At 27.8% G+C, this 21,646-nt stretch overlaps 1 protein-coding gene across 1 annotated transcript; it reads left to right on the top strand.

The window, feature by feature from the left end:
- Positions 1-2,592: 2,592 nt before the first annotated feature.
- On the top strand, positions 2,593-17,315 carry Taf13 (TATA-box binding protein associated factor 13). The gene is made up of 4 exons (XM_016074458.4): positions 2,593-2,769; positions 6,446-6,518; positions 8,120-8,217; positions 16,819-17,315. Exons 1-4 carry the CDS (start codon positions 2,743-2,745, stop codon positions 16,990-16,992), a joined length of 372 nt encoding a protein of 123 aa, XP_015929944.1. The 5' UTR covers positions 2,593-2,742; the 3' UTR covers positions 16,993-17,315.
- The last annotated feature ends 4,331 nt before the right edge of the window (positions 17,316-21,646 follow it).

Genomic DNA, 21,646 nt, shown 5'->3' with positions numbered 1-21,646 from the left:
ATATATATGCGAAGAACACAAGATATTGTCGTACATTTTTCAACGTGTCTCTACAGGCCGGGATAATCTGGTTGGTAAAGCGCTGGGCCCATGTCGAAAGAGTTCGTGGGTTCAATCCCAGCCGGCCGAAGACTCCCATGTAGTAAATGGTGACTGATACTCCATAAGTCTCCAGATATTTAGTATACTGATATACTGATGCTCCAGATATTTAGTTATAAAGTACCTAACTACCACTTCAAGCTAGAAAAATATAGACGAATTAGGGCCACATAAAATGAGACATAATGCAGTCGTTCGTACACCCATGCAAACCCAGAGAAATAATCCAGGAATACGATCTCATGGTAAGAGCAAAACTTCTGATCCCAAGGTGCGGGTTTGAAACCCAGAATGATCTCTCGTTGTTGTTGTCACATACGCGACAAAGTAATACCAGCATTTTTTTAGGCAAGATGGTGAGTTTTTTTTCAATGGCACCCATCTATGGCCAAGAATACGACTTCACACCCCTTTTTACAGGGAGGACTCAAACATACTTCATTCATTAATCCACAAATCGTAATTTTGACCTGAACGAGAGAACGATTAATCTCCTATTCAGATCACCAGAGGTAATGCTTTGCTATTGGAACTTGGAGGACTTTATGAACTCTGCAGATTTAGCATTCACCAGTCACCATTTAATACACGGGAATTCAAACCGATGGGATTCGAACTCACGTTTTCACGAACATCAGCACAACGTCCTACCAACCAGGCTATCCCGACCATGATCTTTCGTAGAATTTATGTAAACAAAAAGGTAAATTTTTAGCTATATTTTTTCTTTTTTTTATTGCAGAATTGCTTTATTGTATTAACATTAAAATAACAGGACTTTGAACTTACCTAAAACCGCTATTTGGGTTCAATTTGACCTTTATAAGAAATTAACGTTATTTCAATGTAAATATTTTTTTAAATGTTGAATATTGTGCAATATGTAAAAGCTTTCAGAAATAAGAAAATTAAAAACATTCGTTTGTTTTTACTAACGCAATGACAATATTACAACATAATGTAAGGTTGTATCACAGATTATTCTTTCGCACGAGAGCAAGTAATACATAAATAAACAATCGACATAAATATAAATAATACACTTTAGCACACAACATGTTTTAAATTGTTAAGCTCCCCCATTAGTTATGCATTAGCGTAGGCAAATACAGTATATCGCGTGGAGTGAAAGTGACAAAAAAACATCGACAAATTGTTTTGGAACATTTCTTATTATTATTCGTTTTATTCTATGCCTTGCGCTGTAAAAATGCGTGTTACTTATAATTTAGTGACTGAATTTTATAAATTATGGGCTATCTGATGCCCAAAGTATTAATTTATAATTTTTCAACAAACACAAAAAAGAATTCGCAGTGAATAGTTAAGATGGCAAAGAATTCCTTGAAAACAATTCTAGAACTGAGGACAGCAATATTACAAAATTTGTAAAGAAATGTAAGAAACCTGTAAATTTCAACTCCTATAGAATAATTCCTTAGCATCTAATCCTCTTAGCTTACGTCATATAGGAAGTATATATTTTTCATTTTGCAGTGCAAAAGTTAAATGTCGCTTGTCCAATGACCATTGGATCGGGGGCGTTAGTTCAATGATCATTGCATTCTTGATGATAAATGCTGTTATTGCTGCTTATTTAACTGTCACGACGAAGTGACATTAAAATTAGGAGGGAATTTTTTTTTTTTAGTTTTTGTTCAAGCGTAGTGTTTATGTAATTTAGGTTTTTTCTTCAGATGAAAAAAAAAATATGCCTGCAAGTTTTACTGAAGTAAAAGACAGTAAACCAGCTGAGTTTCGGTGAGTTGCCCTAATTAGAGCACTACACTTTCAGGTCAATGACATCCGATTGCTGGGAGGGAAGTATAAATCGCAATCGGATAGGTTATCGATCAAGGGGCGTAGAGCAAAAATCTCTATAAATGCGCAATACTTCGCATGCTTTCACTATTAGTGTTGAAAGTAATAGTAGGGGAAGTACTTTAGTTTGAGTCTTGATTTTCAAATAGATTAAAAACTTATATGTTGGGAAATTATATGGAACTCAAAACTGCATTGAACATAGTTCTAAAAAAAAAGCATCTTGGAAATTCTAAAACATATTTCTGACAATTAAATACGAAAAATACTAAGAAAGGGGACAATACTGTAGTACGTTTCTATGCTACTAAAAAGAGGAGAAGGAAAGGGGGGCAAAACACGTAACTAGTCTTCTCCCCAGATGGCGTATTCAAGCGTTGTGATCGAAAATAACAAAATTGGGTCGAAAGTGCAAGTTTACAGGCTTTCCCTTTGTGTAGAAATGTGAAGTTAAAAAGAGGTAATTTTCATATCCCTATTCCTTCGATTGTTAGGAGCTCCGAGGAAATATAATCTTCCGTGAAAATTACACCTATCAATCTTCTCTATAGACGGCAATCATCGCATTCAGTAAGAACAAGTCATATGTGTAGCTCATATGCAGTAAAAACAAGCCATAGGTAATGCTATCATCTTGCTGCCCTTGTTCTAATTGACTGTAACCGTTAAGTTACTGATCTAGTTCAGCTTATTTATTGTAAAGGAAAAGTAAACAGAAAAGTTCAAATTGGGAAGATTTAGCGTAATTTAATATTTTAGGACATTTTATTTAATATTTATCTATAGTTAATTTAAGAATACTTTTTTTCCGATTTGATCATGGCAGGGAATGAAGATTTCGATCAGGTAGTATCGTTTAAGTTTTAGCTTAGCAGTTTTTTTTAATGTTGTTGTATATCAATTTGAGACATAATATTTTGAACTTCTGTTTTAAGCATTATATTTTAAAGCATTTGTAGGTTAACTACAAGATTTTAACTAGTTATTGAAGAATTTATTTACAACAATTATAATTGAGTTAGGTAAAAGAAAGCTTCTCTTAGATACTTCGGATTATTGTTTATGTGTACCAAATTTTATTTCAAACATAAGAGGGGTATGGGAAGAAAAAGCTTCCTCATAGTGATGATGCTATCTAGTGGCAATTGTGAAACATAAAATATTATAGTTTTTTAGTAATTTTAAGTATAAAAAGTAATTTCAATTTTAATAATTCTATTTTTAACTTGGAATGATTACAGCTAGCTAAATAGCTGAAACTTTCCTAGTAATAATAAATTAACAGATAGATATTTTTTCTTCATTTGATTGGGATAGATTTTTTTCCGAAATTGAATTTTTTTTGAAATTTCAGAATTTTAGTAAAGTTTAAATTTTAGCTCGATAAAGAAGTTTAATTAAGTTAATCATAGCATATGAGAAGAATTAAAATTGTTCCGAGTTGTTTTAAATCATTTATAATGAAAAGAAATCTGGAATACAAATTTTTATCACTTTATTAAAAGTCACGACAGTTTGAAGTTAAAATATATCATAGTTCCAGTGTTTTCATCTCAGAAAAAAAATGGATGAGAATTTCTCACCCTTTCTCAAAAACAGGGTGAGATTTCAAAAAGTTAAGTGAGATTTCAAAAATTAAAAAAAAAAAACAGACACTTGAGAAAAAAAATCATTTCTTTAATTATAATGCATTTCTAACATCTTCTAATTTTTAAAGCATTGAATATTTTTGCTGCATGATCATATGGAAAATGTTCTACATCTACTTTTTCATCAGCTATTCTCATTAGGTTGCTCAAATGCGTATTTGTTTCGTTTTGATCGTTTCTACCCACATTTGTTTTATTTTCATTTGTCCATTTCGGAGTAGAAGATATTGGCTTTACAAGGTATTTGTCCATCTTACATTAATGAGCAAAAAATTTGAACGTCTTACATGAAGAAACCTTACCTACAGTAAACACGTGGTTGCAGAGAAATGCATTCTGAAAGAGGTTCGGAGGGATGGTGTTCTGTAGTTCTTAAAGATTCTGAACAATACTGGTAAACAGGGAAGCTAGATAATGGGGCAGATGCTGAAAATAATGAAAGATCCAGGAAGAAAAGTGAAACAGATTTTATTCTAAATGGCGCAATGAGAAATTTTTTTCAAAATGCGAGAAATTCGCGAATTTTGAAATTGGTTTATAGAATGCGCGAATTTCTCGCGGTAATAATTTTTTAATGCGAGAAAAGAAAAAATATGCGAGATTCTCGCGCTATAGTGAAAACACTGTTCTTTTTTCTTCATTTGATTAGGATAGATTTTTTTCCAAAATTGAATTTTTTTTTAAATTTCTGAATTTTAGTAAAGTTTAAATTTTAGCTCAATAAAGAAGTTTAATTAAGTTAATCATGGCATATGAGAAGAATTAAAATTGTTCCGAGTTTTAAATCATTTATAATGGAAAGAAATCTAGAATACAAATTTTTATCATTTCATTAAAAGTCACGACAGTTTGAAGTTAAAATATATCATAGTTCCTAATTAATAAAAGCATAAAATTGTTTAATTTAATTTATTTTTATGAAAATTAAAATTTAAACTATTTATTCAAATATATAACTATAAATTTGAAATGAAAAAATATAAATTAACAAATAACTGTAAAATAAATGTTTAGTATTTGATTTATATAAGTTTACAACATGCTTCAAAAGATAGTGCAAAATAATTATACATGTGTCACCGCTAGGAATCAAACCCATGACTTCTAATTGAACCCATGACTTCTGATTTTTACTATCTTTTAATTCTTTTAGTGTCTGAATAAAGTATAACAAATTTTACTTTTAGAAAAAGCATACTATTTGTAATATGTATCTTAAAGTGCTCAGCTCAGGTATTAAATTATTTTTCAAATGAAGAAATCCAGCTGTATAAATCTTTTTAATTGATATGTTAAGAATAAGAAACTTCTTCGAAAACCCAACCAGCTCCTACTACTAGTCCCCAAGTCAGGGATCTGTCCAGGCCGAATTTACTACCGTTTAGCGGTACCTTCACAAATTCAATTTTAGGTAAAACGGTAGTTTCACAAATTCAACTTTGGAAAAACGGTAGTTTCACAAAATACTTTTTCTTAAAATTTTATTTTTGTATCCCTTAAAAAACGATAAATCTATATTTTTACCATGTTTTTGTGCTGACTTTTTAATATAATTTTTAATTTTTCACAAATTATGCCAAAATTTTCACAAAATAGGTACCTTTCAGAAAAACCTAAACAGACCCCTGCAAGTGTCCACTTGGGTGACTAGTAAAAATGGCTCATTTGCTTTTTAGAACTTTTTTGGAGTGAGTGGTTTGTTTTCTCTAATATGTCTCAGTTTCCGATTTATATTATCTTAGACAGGGCTGTCCAACTGGCGGCCCGCCAACTTCTTATTCAGGCTGATCAGCCTCTGTTTTCCCATTAAAATGTAAGCAAATTGTTTTATAATCCTTCTGTTCCATTGTTTTATAATTAATAGTTCAACTATTAATTGTTATTGTATAAGAGGCAGTGTTTTCATTACAGATAAAAAATGGGAGAGAATTTCTCACCCTTCTTCAAAAACAGGGTGAGATTTCAAAAAGTTAAGTGAGATGTCTTAAAATTGAAAAAAACACGAATAGACTTGGAAAAAAATTATTTCTTTAATTATAATACATTTTTAACATCTTCTAATTGAATATTTTTGTTGCATCATCATATGTAAAATGTTCTATATCTACTTTTTCATCAGCTATTATATTTCCGTATTTGTTTCGTTTTAACCATTTCTACCAACATTTGCTTCATTTTCATTTGTCCGTTACGGAGTAGAAGATGTCGCCTTAACAAGGTATTTGTCCATCTTACATTCATGCACAAGAAATGTAAACGTCTTACATGAAGAAACCTTACCTATGGTGAGCACGTGGTTGCAGAGAAATGTGTTCTGAAAGGGGTTCCGTGGTTCGGGGGAGTGTTGTTTTGCTGTTTGCACCAGTTCTGAACAATACTGGTAAATAGGGAAGCTAGATAACAAGGAACGATGTTCAAAATAATGAAAGATCAAGGAAGAAAAGTGAAAGGATTTTATTCAAAATGGCAAAATACGAAATTTTTTCCAAAATTTTCGCATTTTGAAATTGATTAATAGAGTGCGCGATCTTCTCGCTTTAATAACTTTTTATAGCGAGAAAAGAAAATAATATTCGAGATTCTTGCGCTGTAGTGAAAACACTGAGAGGTTGTTGTTCAACTTTTTCAAACTGCAGCCCGCCAGGTGATCAGTGACCCGAATTCTGGCCGGTGGGCTCTTTGCAGTTAGACAGCCCTGATCTAAGAGACAAATAACTATAGAGGGGAAGAAAACGTTCGCTTTTTTTATAATATTTTCATTTTTGAATCTTATATTCTATGTGAAATGTTATCTCTGTTAATTATCTTAAAAATAATAGTTATATGGTTTTGTGCATTGAATGCGTAATACAAATTTATAAACTCTTTAATAGTTTGAAGATGATTTACAAGAGAGTCAGGAACCACAGACTGGTGATAAGAAGAAACGTTTATTTTCAAAAGAATGTAAGTTTGATTTTATTTAAACTTTAAATATTTTATATGTCTCAACATTTTTGCTTTTAAAAAATGCTGTTGTAATGTCTTATTTTGTTTAATAAATTATGCATGCTTAATTATTTGTATCTCAACTTTAGTACTCAAAATTTTTGTTTTTAAAAAATGCTAGTGTGATGTGTTAGTGTATTTAATGTTACTTAAATCTGTATGTTTTAAAAGTTCTGTGTAAAATGCTGCATTAGTCATAGTTTGTTGTACAGTTTATTTCAAAATATTTTGTTTGTAGAAGTAGTGAACATTTTTTGGGAATCTTTAATCTATTGGAGTTAGTGTTTGAAATTATTAGGAGTCTCATAAGTAGCATAGATTGCATGTAAAAATCTGCATATAAACTTGTAAATAGTGGTCTGTAGCCTCTAACCTTTATCTGCTAATCAAAAAATAATTAGAAATTAAATTAAAATAAAAATTTTCATTTTCAAAAGAAACTATGTCATGATAGTTGAAATTAAATGTTATTTAATTGTAATAAACTTGAAATTTTTTTTACGTAATTTTTCAGATTCATTGGTTTCCCAATTAGTTTAAATAGGTTGTATAATATATAAATTGCAAGCAATCTTTCTTAACTGTTATTCAATGCAGTTTACATGATTTTTCAAAACTCTGTCAGCATGGAAAATAAAAAAGCAACTATATATGTCATCTTGCTGTGAAGAATTATCTGGGCTTTAGAATGGACAAATAACTTAAATATTTTATAAGTTATTAAACTGTTTTAAAAATAGTCTATTTGGGTGACATTTTCCTACCTTCAGGAAGAATTTAAAAATCAATGCCTTATTTTAATCTTTTTTCTAATTTAATGAGCTCAAATAATGCAGCATTGCATTAATTTTGTAAACGTTGAAAAATTAGACCACTAATGCTTTTCATTTTCTCTAAACGGTGGCTTTTCTCCATATTTGCGTTTTAGGCCAATTTCCAAATACTGCTGCAAGCTCACAGTAGTTTTAAAAATAGTATCTTATTCACATAAAAGCATTTCATAAAACAATAAACAGTCTAACAAAAACAGCCTTGACAAAAATATTTTTTATCTTTTATGAAAATTGGCTTTTTTTTAAAAATGTTCCACTTTTTTTTTCAATTTTTAAAATCTACTTCAATGCTTTTTATAGGAACACAGAAATAAAATTGTGAAAAAAATATTATTTTTGTACTGATAGTGATTATTTTAAATTAATAAAGTATGCTGCAATGTTTTAAAAATATCGTGTTTTTACTTCATAAAACATAAGAAACTTAAATTTTTTCCTCTCTTTAAAATAATGTTACGGGAAAAATTTTGTATATTCTATACATTTAATTTTAAATATATGTGATTTTTATTCTTTTAGATAAGTTATGAATTACACCATGTGTGCTCAATCTATTTTTTTTTCTTTTTTTTTAAATACCTTGTTGGTTTGATAAAATTTTATTTTTTAGGAAATTTGCAAAAATAACTTTTAAAAATGTGTGCATTTTATTTTCTTATTTTTACAATTATTAAAAGTTTCCTTTTTTAAGCAAACATTTATATTTTACAAACATTTATATTTTAGTGCGTTGCATGATGTATGGATTTGGAGATGACCAAAATCCCTATACAGAGTCTGTTGATCTTTTGGAAGATTTAGTTATAGAATTCATTACTGAAATCGTAAGTATAAAATTTTTTTTTTTTAATTATTTGTTGAATTTATTAAGTTTATGAAAAATTGTAAGTGTAATGTATGTGAATACCAATACCATTGAATATTAATAAACAGTTGTAATTAATCATCGAAACAGATTTTATTCATGTGAATAATTAAAGAAATTTTATTTGGTCAATAATTATAATAATAATTATCTTCACACTATTTTCAATTTTGGCTTTAATAAATATTTCTTATTTATCTATAGCATCAGCTACAACAAATACAATATTAGGATGTTGTTGTTCAACAAAATGACTATGTCGGCAGAGTCTTATACCCCTTTATATGTCGGTTTATTATTTTTTTTAGAGTGACTTTAGTTCTGAATATCAGGAAAATTTTTTATTTATTTTAATTTTCTTCTTTTGAAAATTTTGTAGGCCTGCAATATTTTTATTTTTTTTAATCCACAGTTTGGCAAGACAAATTTTTTTTTTTTTTTAAATCCACAATTTGGCAAGACAAATTTAAAAAAAAAGAAAACTGTATTTTTCTGATGCTATATATCATCTAAAACTATGGTCAAATTTTCAATAAACATCTGATAAAATCTGGAAATTTGGGTACTAAAATTTAGGTATAAACTTATTTTACCCATTTTCTTCTGTAATTTAGGTTTTGGGAGATGTGAGCTTTATTATAGCTTTTATTTTTTAGTTTCTAGTTATTCAGGAATTCTATGTCATAACCCTGAAAGAACCAATGCTGTTTGGTGCTTTTACTTTCTGTATTAAATAATGTGTATATGCAGGCAAATATTTTTTCATTATTTTGCACACTCTTATTTTTTTTAATATCTATTATTAAATTTTATAATTATAATTAAATTTTATAAATTTTCCGGATGGGTAGTGAAAATACTTTCATTGTTCAGGGTTGTTCACTGTCATTGTTTCACTTTCATTGTTCACTGTTGTTCAGGGTTTAAAGTCAAAGTGTATGCATATTTGAGTATTACATTTTGTACATAAAGTTTTCAATAATAACATTGAGTGTTACTTTATTGATCATAATTCCTGGATTTCATAGTACTGTTATGCTAATTAAGAAATTATATAATCATTTTTTATGGTGTCTATGTATTTTTTATATTTGTATATTTTGTGAAATTCCCTTATTTGATTGTTACTTTTTGTACATTTGCAGTTTTAAATAACAGTAAGAAGCATTATTTTACAGTTGATAGTGCCTTCATTTTATTGTAATGTTTTGCTCATTATATAATAATATAATAATTTTTATGGTGTCTATATAGTTAATGCAATATGCAAGCTTGTTAAGACATTATTTTGATACTAATAGTATTGTGTTATGATAATTTTGATTGTTGGTTATGTTAATTTTGATGCGTTAGTATGACATGAATAATTTTTGAAATTCCGATACCAATTTATTATTAATAGTTATTTCATACACAAAATATTTCTTAAAAATTCTATTTATTATACTTCATTTATTTTATTTCATTATTTTACTTCGTTTTCTAAAATCTTAGTACTGTTCTGATACTTTAATATGAGTATAATTTTATTCTTTCAATCGTAATCATTTTAAATTGATAATGCTAAGAGCAATTATTTAGGATTATTACAGGGTTCCCACAGTCCTTAAAGTGCTTTAAAACTGCTTAATTTTTGTTTTGGAAAATAAGTGCCCTTAAAAGTGCTTAATTTTGGTACAAGGTTTTTAAATGTCCTTTGTTTTTTAGCATGACTGTAGTTGCTAGGTGTACTTTTTCAATTCACTTTTTTAAAACAAAAAAATAATTTAAGCATTGAGGGTAGAGCATTTTAGAGAGACAAGAAGAGATGTGTGTGTAGGCTACAGGCAATAGGAATAAAGCATGTCCTTTCAGTAATATAATCTGCCTTTTGCCTAGAATGAGGAGAATGAAGCATTCTAAAACAAAAGAATAGAGTATGGAGGAGGTGGAAGAGATAGTGCTTTTTTTTCGGGGGGGGGGGGGCAGTTCTAAAGTACCTAAGTAGAAGATTCACACTGACCTTCAATATCGATAGAATTCAAGAAATTTAGTTCTACTGATAACACATCTGGCAGGAATGAAGTAAAACCCTGAGAAAAGAAGTATCAGAAGCAATTTTTGAACTGGAATCCATAACGGAAACTATTTCCAAAAATCTTGAAGAATTAAATAAATTTGTATATTTCAGTGCGTAATAAGTTACTTTAAATTTATATAAAGTAGTAAATTTTTTTTTAAATTCATGATTGTGCTAAAAATTAAACAGGATTCAAAAAATTTGCTTCTAATAAGAAAGTTAAATATTTATAACTTGTTTTGTTGCAATGTAAAAAAAATTTTTAAACTTTAGATTTTCAACTATTATTTTTATTTCTTTAGGATCAGCTGGTTGTTACATGAAAACTTAAATCTACTGAATTAAAGGATTCCAAACTTTTTGTTATTAATGTCCATTGGAATAAAATTCAGGCTTAAATTTTAATAATCATTTTATTCAGTTAACATTGCAACTTAATAAACTTTTTTTTTTGTTGTTATTTATTCAATTTTTGGCTGCTTTGAAATTAGTTCTTTTTTTTTTTGTTTTTTTGTGTAGTAATATTGTGTTAAGTTAATTCCTAATAGCAGTTTTAGCTGGAAAAAATTTTATGTAAAGCTCATCATAAAAGTAACTATAACACATTTGCTGTTTAGTAATAATTTGAAAATGGGGTTAAGTTATATACTGTTTTCAATGTATTTTTCATAAAATTATTCAATATTTTTTTACAAAACCTTTCCTGATAAGGTGATATTACAAGATTTTTTTTTATAATGAAAGATTACCACTTTCAGTTTTGATAGAAAAAAATATCAAATCATAATTATAGTAGAGAATAACAATAAGAATGATAGATGATGATGAAGAAATATTACAAGTAAATATCAATAAATGATGAAAAAATAAATAATTTATCAGTATTTGTTAAATAAACAACCTTATCAATTTTCTGGAACCTTATCATTTTTCAGCGTGTTAATACCTTTTAAAAATTGTTTTAGGCCTTTTTATTTATATGTTTCACCTAGAACTTATAAAAAACACATTAGTTTGAAAATTACAAATCTTTTCAAACATAATTTTACATGATTGTTTCTTTTTTTAAGAAAGGTAAATAATTGGCACTGTCACTGGTGGTATATGTATATTCGATGATTAACGATCATACTGTTTTTAAGGTCCTCAATTTTTCAAAAAAAAGTCCTTAATTTTTTTTAAGGAAGTCCTTAAAAGTACTTAATTTATGCTTTGTTAAAAGAGTGGGAACCCTGTGTCTTTTAGCCAATGTAAATGACTAACTGAGGAGCATAATAAACCAGGCTTTTATTTATTTAAATACTACAGACAATTTTGTTTGCTGTATGATGATAAAGATGTTGTGATAAATCAATATGTGACCCACATCAATTTAATTGAGACATGATTTTTCAATTAAACAGGCATGCCACTTGTTCAATCTAATTAATTCTTGTTTTTCAATATAAGTTAAAAGTAATGGAAGGTTTCCACTTACCTTTCATTATGGGCCACCTTTTTTAAATCTGTATAAAACATTTATTGTTTCTAAACTACAAGGTGAAACAACAAAATGAAAAACTACAAAACAACTACAAGGTAAACTACAAAATGAAATGATTCATGATTTATATGAATTAAAATAGTGATGAAAGAGAATGACAGTGAATTGAGGTAAGCTGCATCTTGAGTTTCATTTAAACTTTAAAGTTTTAAGAAAAAAAGTTATTATTTTCTTCTGCCCTTGCAGCAATATCTGGTTTTACCATGAGGGCTTGAGACACCACTGTTGCACAAATCCACAGAATCCAAAAAATTTGAATTGATCTTTCAATCTATTCAAATCAAATGATTTTAATCCAATTAACAATTCATTAATCACACAATTTTTAATAAGGTAAACTTGTTAAAGGGAGAAATTTTCTTAAAAAATGTCAAGTTGCATTTGGGGTTAGTGAAACACTTTATTTATGAAGTAAGTTCTGATTTAAGACAAATGTTTATCAAAATACAATTTTATAAACAGAATATGAAATCTTCAATATTCTCTTAGTATGGATTGTTTCAATTTGATGAGTTCAAAGTAATGACATCTTGAAATAACTAACAAAAGAATTGTATAGCTGAAAATGAAATAACTGAATGTTTATTTTTTAGTTTAGTTTAGATTTAACTTTTTTCTCAAAAGTGTTGTAACATATGTGCTTATAGTAGATACAAACTTATTTTATTGACATAGTGTTAAACTAATTCTAAGTCAACTACCGCACGCCAACTTTTATTGTCTATTTATATTTTCTTAGAAGAATTTTTTTTTTTATAACTGACTTTGAAGAGTGTTTGCAGCTGCATATATTTTTATTATTCCACAAAATATCTATAAGTATAGCAATGAAAAAAAAAATAATAAAGTAGAATAAACAGAGAACGAAGTAAAATAATTTTTTCACTAAAAATGAACTACTATGAACCCTGTGTAAAAGCAAAGTTCTAAATTTTGTAAGATTTTTCTTCTAAATATATTAATAAAAGAATAATTAATAAAATAATTGATTGCAGCATTCAAAATTAAAGGTGGTCTGTTGATCAGAGAATTCTCAAATTTGTCTCAAACTACCATCAGTAGTTTCCTTGATCAACTAATTTGTAAATTGAATAATAGTTTACGGATTTTGCTTTTCATGTTTTGGTTAGGATTTCATTCAAAACAATTGTTTCTTTTTATCATAATTTTTAATGTTACACATACTTGTAATTTAACTTCACTTTGATGATTTAATTTTACTCTCAATAATCAATATAATGATCTATGTTTAATATATATGTTACATTGAACTTGTTTATTAATATGTAATGATAACATTTTAATTCTCTTTAGTTGTAAAATTTATTTTGTTTTATAAATAAGTATTTTTTAACAAAATCCAATTGGGTCACAAAAGAAGTAAAAATGAATACAAACTTAAGTTATTGATCCTTTGAACTAGTAACTTTTCCTGATTTTCAACTCTTTGTCATTAACGCAGTTTAGGGATGTCAACTATCGAGAAATCTAGAAATAAAAAATTGAAGATTGATCCGGAATGAGATTAATATTTTTTTTATTCTAAATAGTATATTTAATTGATTTATTTAAATCTTTGAGATTATGTATCAGTTTATTGTTAACGAGATGCATTTCTTTTAGAATTTTTATTATCATCAATTGTTGTTTATTATCATCAAATTGTTTGTTTCATTGAATTCTTATCTTTTCACTCTCAACTATCATTTCAAACTATAAAATAATACTTATTAAAATTTTGTATTGCAGTTTTACTTTTCTTAGGTTATTTTAATTTGGAGAATTAATATTTTGACTTATAAGTTTTTTGTGTCTTTTAAAAGTGTTAAACATATTTTATTCTTTTATTTAAACAACATGCTAAAAAAGAAAATAAAGGAAAATGGGATCATAATATAAAGTATGATTTTCTTGTAGTATTTCGCATCAACATAATTTATACGAAAATGGTTTATGTTCTTTATAATATTTTGCTTCAAATGCTATATTTTTTTAAAATTAAATTTCATGAGGTGATTCTAATAATTTCACACACTTTTTAATTGTTTTCACTATTTTTGAAAGAAAATTTTTAAAAATTTATCTTTAGAATGCTATTAGGCAATTGATTCTTCTTTGGGTTCAATTTTTTTTCTTTTTATCATTTTCTTTTTCTAATTTTTTTATTAGGATTTTATGTTTTATTTTCTTCTATGTACAGGGCATCTGTGCACCTGGAAAGTCATGAATTTCGGTATTGAACAAAATTTGTCATGGCCTCATTCATCATTTTCAAAATTTGTCATGATTTTAACTATTTTAAAAAAAAAAAAAAATTTCATGGAAATTCACGGATTTAGGTCGTCCAGAAGTCTAATTTTCAAAATGGAATTTACTCCCCCCCCCTTAATTTCATGGTGAACCGAATATCTGGATTAGTAACAAAATCCACGCTCACAGTCATATTTTATTAAAATATAAAATGTTTTTATCATGTTCTTTAAAAATTATGGTGTTCTTTCAAAAAATGAAAGAAAAAATGAAATTTATAGAGCAAATTATCTTTTAAACTTCTGTGATTTCAGAATTTTTGTTATTATTTATTAATTTTTTGTTTTATCAATTTAAAATTCTAGCTGAAGCATGCCAGTAATTGTCGAATTTTTTTTATTTCGAAATGAGAACAGAAAAATTAGGGGTTATTTCTTTCCTTTCGGATGAACAAGAAAAATATATTTAGAATATAATTCTGCAGCTAGAAATTATTTGCTTTTGTACTTTTTTCAGCTATTTTATTGCTTCAGCTCTTTCTTTACTCTGTTTTTTAAATTTGAAATCTATAAATATGAAGATGCAGAGTATAAAAGTTTTAGTTATACCTATCATTTCAATTACTGGTATTACAATGCTTTTTTAAATTTATTGTTGAGTTTTTTTTTTTTTTTTTTTTTTTTGAGAAAATAATAACTTTATAAGGTCATAGAAAATTCATGGAATTAGTCATGAATTTGGAAATCTAAAATGTAGCAGGTACCCTGTGTGTTTAAAAATAACCTGACTGAAAATTGTTCTTATTACAAATGTTTTATACTATTTTAAAATAATGAAATTAATCTTAGATTTAACTTTTTAAAGATTTAAGTCAGATGCTAACAAGTTACAGTTTACAAAGTGGCTTATTGAGATAATTTACTAATTAAGTTTTGTCAATTCAAGTACAATGTACTTTAACATGTCCTTTGGACACACTCTTCTTAAACTGTCAAAGTCATAGTGTTCATTGACTAATAAAAAACGTACCATGATTTTACAGATTTACTGTATTTCATATTTAATTAATATGGAGTGGGTAAGTTTTTTATGGATCCCAATTTCATAGAACAAATTTTAAACACACTCCTCACAAATATTCCATATATGCTCATATTGTTATACAGCATATATTGAGTCTGAGATGTAATTTTTGTGAAGGCTGTCTGTATCAATAATAGTGATAGCAGCTATGATATTGACTTTCAAATCTGTCATGGTCATTATACGTGGAGACCTAACTTTTACGAACCTCCATAAGGGAAAGTCTTGGGTTCATGGTAGCCAAGGCAAGACTGCATTTTTTTACGGCAGAGGTGAGATCAATCTACCATTTTATAAGGTGTTATTGAGGTGGCACTAAATTTTAGTTGTTACTGCTAACGCTGATAACGATTGGGCATCCGATCCCATCTTTTGACAATTTTTTTAAAAGTTGCTTATTTTACCTTTTATTGTATGTACATTTTTACGAAATACATTTATTACATATGGTGCAGATCAAATTGGGGCCTTCGTTCTTATTATCCCTGTATATATATTTACGAAAAGAAATTTAATTTTATATCATTGAAATTTTGTTCCTCACATTCCACTTTTACTGCTATGAGTTTTTGAAGGGCAATTATTTTATCAATTTTAGACAATCAATTCAGACAGAAAATATAGCATTTTTCCTATTTAAAATGCTATATAATATTATATTGCTAAGAACATAAATTACTTCAGTATTACATTTAATAAATTGAACCCAATAAAACAGCATTAAATAAAATAATAATATTGTTAATTAATGCTGCATGAAAAATAATCTTAAATATTTTCAAATTCATTTCTTTAATATATTTATTTCACATATTTTTTCTTCTTTTTTGCTATCTAATGTTTGTGTTATGTAGCATTATGATATAAAAGAATGTTGCTAATTTTTTAAATGAAATTCGTATTATATTGAAAATATTTACTGCACATAGCATGTGTTTTTTTTTCTTTCCATTCTATTGATTTTTTTTTTGCACCCAGAATTAAATACTTAAAAAGGATTTTAGATAATTTTCTTTCCTGTACTGCAAAGCAATACTGAGTATCACTTTTCACTCTGTTTTTTTCTTGGGATTTTGCAACTAAAGGCAGTGATGGCAATCAATGACTGCCCTTAAGTTGAAAAGTTACACACAATCTTTAAGAATTTGCCAATTTTTTTATGATAGTTTTATTATTAAAAGAACGATCTTATTTATAGTTCTGTTGTATAAAATATTTTATAATGAATAATAATGTATTTATTAAATCACTTATGACTCAATAATATATTTATGAAATCATTTATGACTCAATAATGTTTTTATTAAATCATTTATGACTCAATAATATATTTATGAAACCATTTATGACTCAATATTTTTATGAGGTTAGTATTTATCCTCAAAGGTATTCTTTAATAAAATATGAGTTCCTCTGCCACAAAACCTCCCCCCTTTTTTTTCTTCTTTTCCTAGTCTTGGTAAACTCTTATACTATTTGTTTTTGCTTCCAAACACAAATCCATATTATTAAAATATAAAAATTCACACATTTAAAGTTAAGCATTATTGGATAATTATAAAATATTTATTACAATCACTGTTGATATTTTGCATTTATTAATACGGTTTTCAAAACATTTTCAGACGCATAAAGCGATGGAGATAGGCAGAACTGGTCGAGTTCAGGTGGAAGATATAGTTTTTCTAGTGCGTAAGGATCCGAGAAGGTATGCCCGTGTGAAAGATCTGCTCACTATGAATGAAGAGCTCAAGAAAGCTCGCAAAGCCTTCGATGAAGTGAAATACGCTTCTGTATAATAAATACTTAGAGTGCTAAATTTAGTTGTGAACTAAGAAGAAAGTGTTTGTTCTGTACTGTATGAATTACAACTTACTTTCTACAATTTGTGCTGACTTTAGTTGTGAAAGTGTGAACTGGTGGTGTTTGTTTCATACTTTATGAACTGCAACTCACTTTTATACAAATTGTTTTGCAAGTCAATTTCTGAGTTCTAATGCAGGTGTGACCTAATGAAGATGCTTGTTTTGTATTATATAAATTTAAAAGCATATCTTTTTTGAATTATGACTGAGAGAACTTGTGAAATGTAAATAAAACCATTAAATGTTTTCTACACATAGTTTATTGTTTCTAATTATAGATAATTAGTATATGAAACAATCTTAATTTATGAAATGAACATTACTTTTTTTCCCCCTCAGATCCTCAGTTTTCCACTTTTTTATCATTCTTTTTTTTTTTTTTTCTTCTCAATCTTGTCTCAGATTTTTGATATATTTCTGATAATATTGAAAAATAACACCACTAAAGAGCTTCTATTTTATAATTTTCATATATATAAATGTAGACAAAATTAACATTCACTACACAGAGCGACCACATTAGAAATTTTTTTTACTAATTGCCTCTTGATCACTACATTTTTTGCCAAAGATGCAACTTAAAGAATGCCAAAATTTGTACTTGAAACTTATTTACTACTCAGAAAAGCTGTAATCATCCCTGGAATATTCAGACAATTTTACTCTGATTCAAAATTTCAGAAAGACTGATTTCATCAAAATTTTGAGTTGATTTCAAGTTAAGTTCTTATTCCTTTTTTTTTTCTTAATTTATGTATAATAAAATTTAAAAGTAAACCAAGTAATATAATTCCATCATTATGTGTACAATTATTTCGGATCTGATTTGAAGCTAATAAATTGTATGTTTGTTTGCACTCATAAATTTTATGTTGCATTATTGATTCATAAACTCAAACCTTTTATTAATTGACATTATTTTATGAAGTAAATTTAACATAAATCTGTTTGGAGAGATCAGTAAAGTTTTTCTTCATTTTTAAAATGAATGTGTTTATCTTATTTTGAGAATTGCTTCACATTAATAATAAATTTTCTTTTTTTTATAATAAATGTTTTTTAACAGTTTAAATTTTTGGAAAATTGGCCAAATGTTTTCAAAAGTAGACTTTTTTAACTACTGCCCGATAACAAAATTTCCCAATCTTGCATTGTAAAAAGGTTTTATCTGAAATCCTCAGTTTTTCACTTTTTATTTTTAATAATTTCTCTACTCTATACTATATTTCTCAGGATCTTGAATAGAAACCATAGTTGTGTAAAAGAGCTATCATATAATGTTCATACTTGTACTTATAAAAACTAAAAATATGAATTTTAAATCCATGCATTGATAATGATTAAACTCAGTTGCAGACAAGTTGAATTTTGTAATGTGGCTTTATAGGGGTATATTTTTATGAAACTAGGAATTTTTGCCAATTAAACTGAGGCTTTTGAGGTTAAGTTTTCTTAACTAGGTTTTTCAGCGTAAATAGTTTTATTTTTAGTTGTGGTATCTTTTAAATATTCGTTATTTATTTCTAAGATGTGCTGTATTTCTCACTAAGATGAGCCTGGTGAAAGGTGCTTGTTTATGAAAACATGACATTGATGTATTTTTTGCAATGATTTAAAAGCAAATTCTGTTGAAGAATGAAGAATTATTTTAACAAATTGACTTATATGTTCATATTTTGTAAGAAATTACAAAATAAAATTTACTTCAACATTGCCGTGCAAAAAAAAAAAAAAATCTAAGCAATTAAGGAATTGATTTACTTAAGTGTATTTTAACAAACATTTTAAAATTCATATTTTGAAGTATTTTTTTGAAAAAATTCTAATCAAAACGTTTCGTTGAGTAGTTGTTTTTCTCAAAAATGTTGCATCAAACTTTACGTTGCAATGAGCAACGTCATAAATATTGAGAATTACATGGCAACTTATAATTGGAAAGAGTAGTAGCCTGAAGCAAAGTTAATAATTGTTCTTAATTTTACAACAAATGTTTTAGTATTTCACCATTAGTAGTATGCATGTCAAACACTGTGTAGCTTTCATTGCGAGATACAACTGCTGACTAGAAATTTCTTTGATTGTACCTCACTGAAAGTAATAATTTTGTAACAGAAAGAAAAAAAAAATTTTTTTAATTTCTTACCATTTAGAGTAAAGTTTTACTTACCACACTAAAAAAGAGTTGCGCGAAATAATCAGAGCTCTATTTACAATTTAAATGTAAGTTCTCAAAAAGTGCCCCAAAGTATCTCCTTTTTACACTGCTCATTTTAATTGTAAAGAGATAAATAAAAAAAAGGGGAACGATTTATTATTATTTTAATTTTAATTGAGTGTTGCGCTGAACATAAAAAAAGCTATATGTAGCACTTATGGTACTCTTGTAGGCTACCCGTGTTTTAAATTATGCTCCATTGTTAAAAAGTATAATGTTTGTTATTGCAGCCGCAATGGCTCAGACGATAGAGCGTTCGTCTTCCAATGCGGCGAACCGGGTTCGAATCCCAGTCGATGCGAATTCCGCACCCAGCTTGCACCGCCCACAGTGCTGGCGTGAAATATCCTTAGTGGTAGTCGGATCATGGGTTAGAGTCCCCTTGCCGTCAGGCTAACCATGGTAAGTTCTCGTGATCTTCCTTTCCATGTAACGCGAATGCGGTTAGCTCCATCAAAAAGTCCTCCACGAAGGCAAATTTCTCCTAGTACTAGATCCAGGTGTTCCTTTTGTCTTCTGGATTGGGTTCAAAATTACAAGGCTAGGGAGTTGAACATTAGTAGTCGCAAACCCAAAAAATGGGTCGACTGTTCAACGACGATTATAAAATAAAGTAAAATGTTTGTTATTGAAAGATTTGCAAACGGTAAGTTTTTTTTTCCCTGTGGTTTTTCAATTTACAGGGTACTCTTTAAATAATGTGAGCTGTTAAGATCCTGTAACACATGATGCACTGAGAATGTAAAAAAAAAAAAAAAAAAAAAAAAATTGCTTTTATGTTCAGCAGAGTTTCAATTTATTTCAGAGGTTCAATTTACTTACAGTTTCAATTTGCTTATAATTTATGTGGCAAATTGGTCAATTTATATGGTCCATGATATGGGAAAATTTTGAGGTATGTGTGATACACGATTATATTACCTATTTGTTAACTGGAACAATAAATAACTTTTTTATTAATAAGAAGCGTTATTTATTAATGTTATTGAAAAATGTGGTGCAATATGATTGGCTTTCTTATTTTCTACTTATTGTTTACTGTGTATGACTTGTTAAATTTTTATAATCAATGACTTTAGATGCTATTTTTTTTTTATATTAATCAAAGAAAAGAAACATATTGCATGTTTAGTGAGAAAATAATCTGAGCACCTTAAATAACTTTTGATTTAGTGATCGTATCTTCACATACTAAGATTTTATTTTAATAAATTGAGGGGTTAAATGAAATACTCTAATTAGTTACTGCACACGTTATTTTAAGCTACGAAATCAGTCATTAAAAAGTACTTTCTATGAAGAATTTTTTTGACCGATTTCTTTATCTTAATAATTTTGGGGGGTAGCAGCAATCTCGGAAATGGCCCTAGAGTTGGTCTGGATAGTTGTTAAAATTTAAAACACCTTTAATGTTAATTTTACTTTTCCCTAATTCCTCATATTTCGAGATAAAAATACTGCCAGACAATAATGGAATTCGTTTATCTAAGGATAATTCTACACTAAAAATAAATTTTAATTAATTTTATTTGATAATAGTAGAATAAATTTCAATTGAAAGGTAACGCATTCTTACACCATTTTAAACAATGTTATTTTTTATGGCATAAAAACGAAATCGGGAAAGCAGTTTTTGAGTCATCAAATTTTAAATAGAATATTTTTCAAAATTGAATTTTTCAGGAGCTATTGGACCGACTTCGTTTATTTATGTTTTTTTTTTTTGCCATATATAATAACATTCTCTAAAATTATGTAAATATTTATGTACCTTACATTTCGAAATTTTTAAATAATTAATGAAAAATAATTTTTTTTTGGTGCAATTTTCTTTGAATTAACGAAATTTTTAACTGTGCCCAAACTTTTTTTTAATTTGCTTAAAAAGTTCTCAAGATAGGGCGAAATATGCGACAGCTGTCCTGATCAAACTATTAGGATTGTATTTCCCACATTATGGCAACCCCCTATATTTTGGGAGTCGGAAATCATAATCTTCCTTAAAAAAGGGTATGCTATTCTGAAAAAGTTGTTTTAGTAACTGAAAATATCGTTTAAACTAACTAACAAGCATATTGATTGTCAACCCCGAATCTTTAGGATTGAGTCCTTGTACGCGAAAATCTGATCTTTAGATTAAAAGTTATCCAGGATGTTTCGTTTTCTTTTTTTTGTGTATTGTACGCATTTTTTTTTTCATTACGCTTTGTACATCGTGCATTATTTTATGTACTCCGCGTACTTTTATAAAGTTCCGGCGAATCAGACGGTTAAGAGGACGCCATACAGCGGAAGAAAATTTTCGTCGCAAATTCTCGTTCTCCTTCACTAGTAGTCCCGCAGTGGAGTGATCGTTAAGGCACGGTTCCCAGC

This window comes from Parasteatoda tepidariorum, chromosome 5 (assembly GCF_982258835.1).
Source record: "Parasteatoda tepidariorum strain Cologne lab strain chromosome 5, Ptep-v5.0, whole genome shotgun sequence".
NCBI lineage: Eukaryota > Metazoa > Arthropoda > Arachnida > Araneae > Theridiidae > Parasteatoda > Parasteatoda tepidariorum.
Note: the sequence above shows the minus strand (reverse complement) of the source record. Positions and strands in the feature narration are given on the sequence as shown.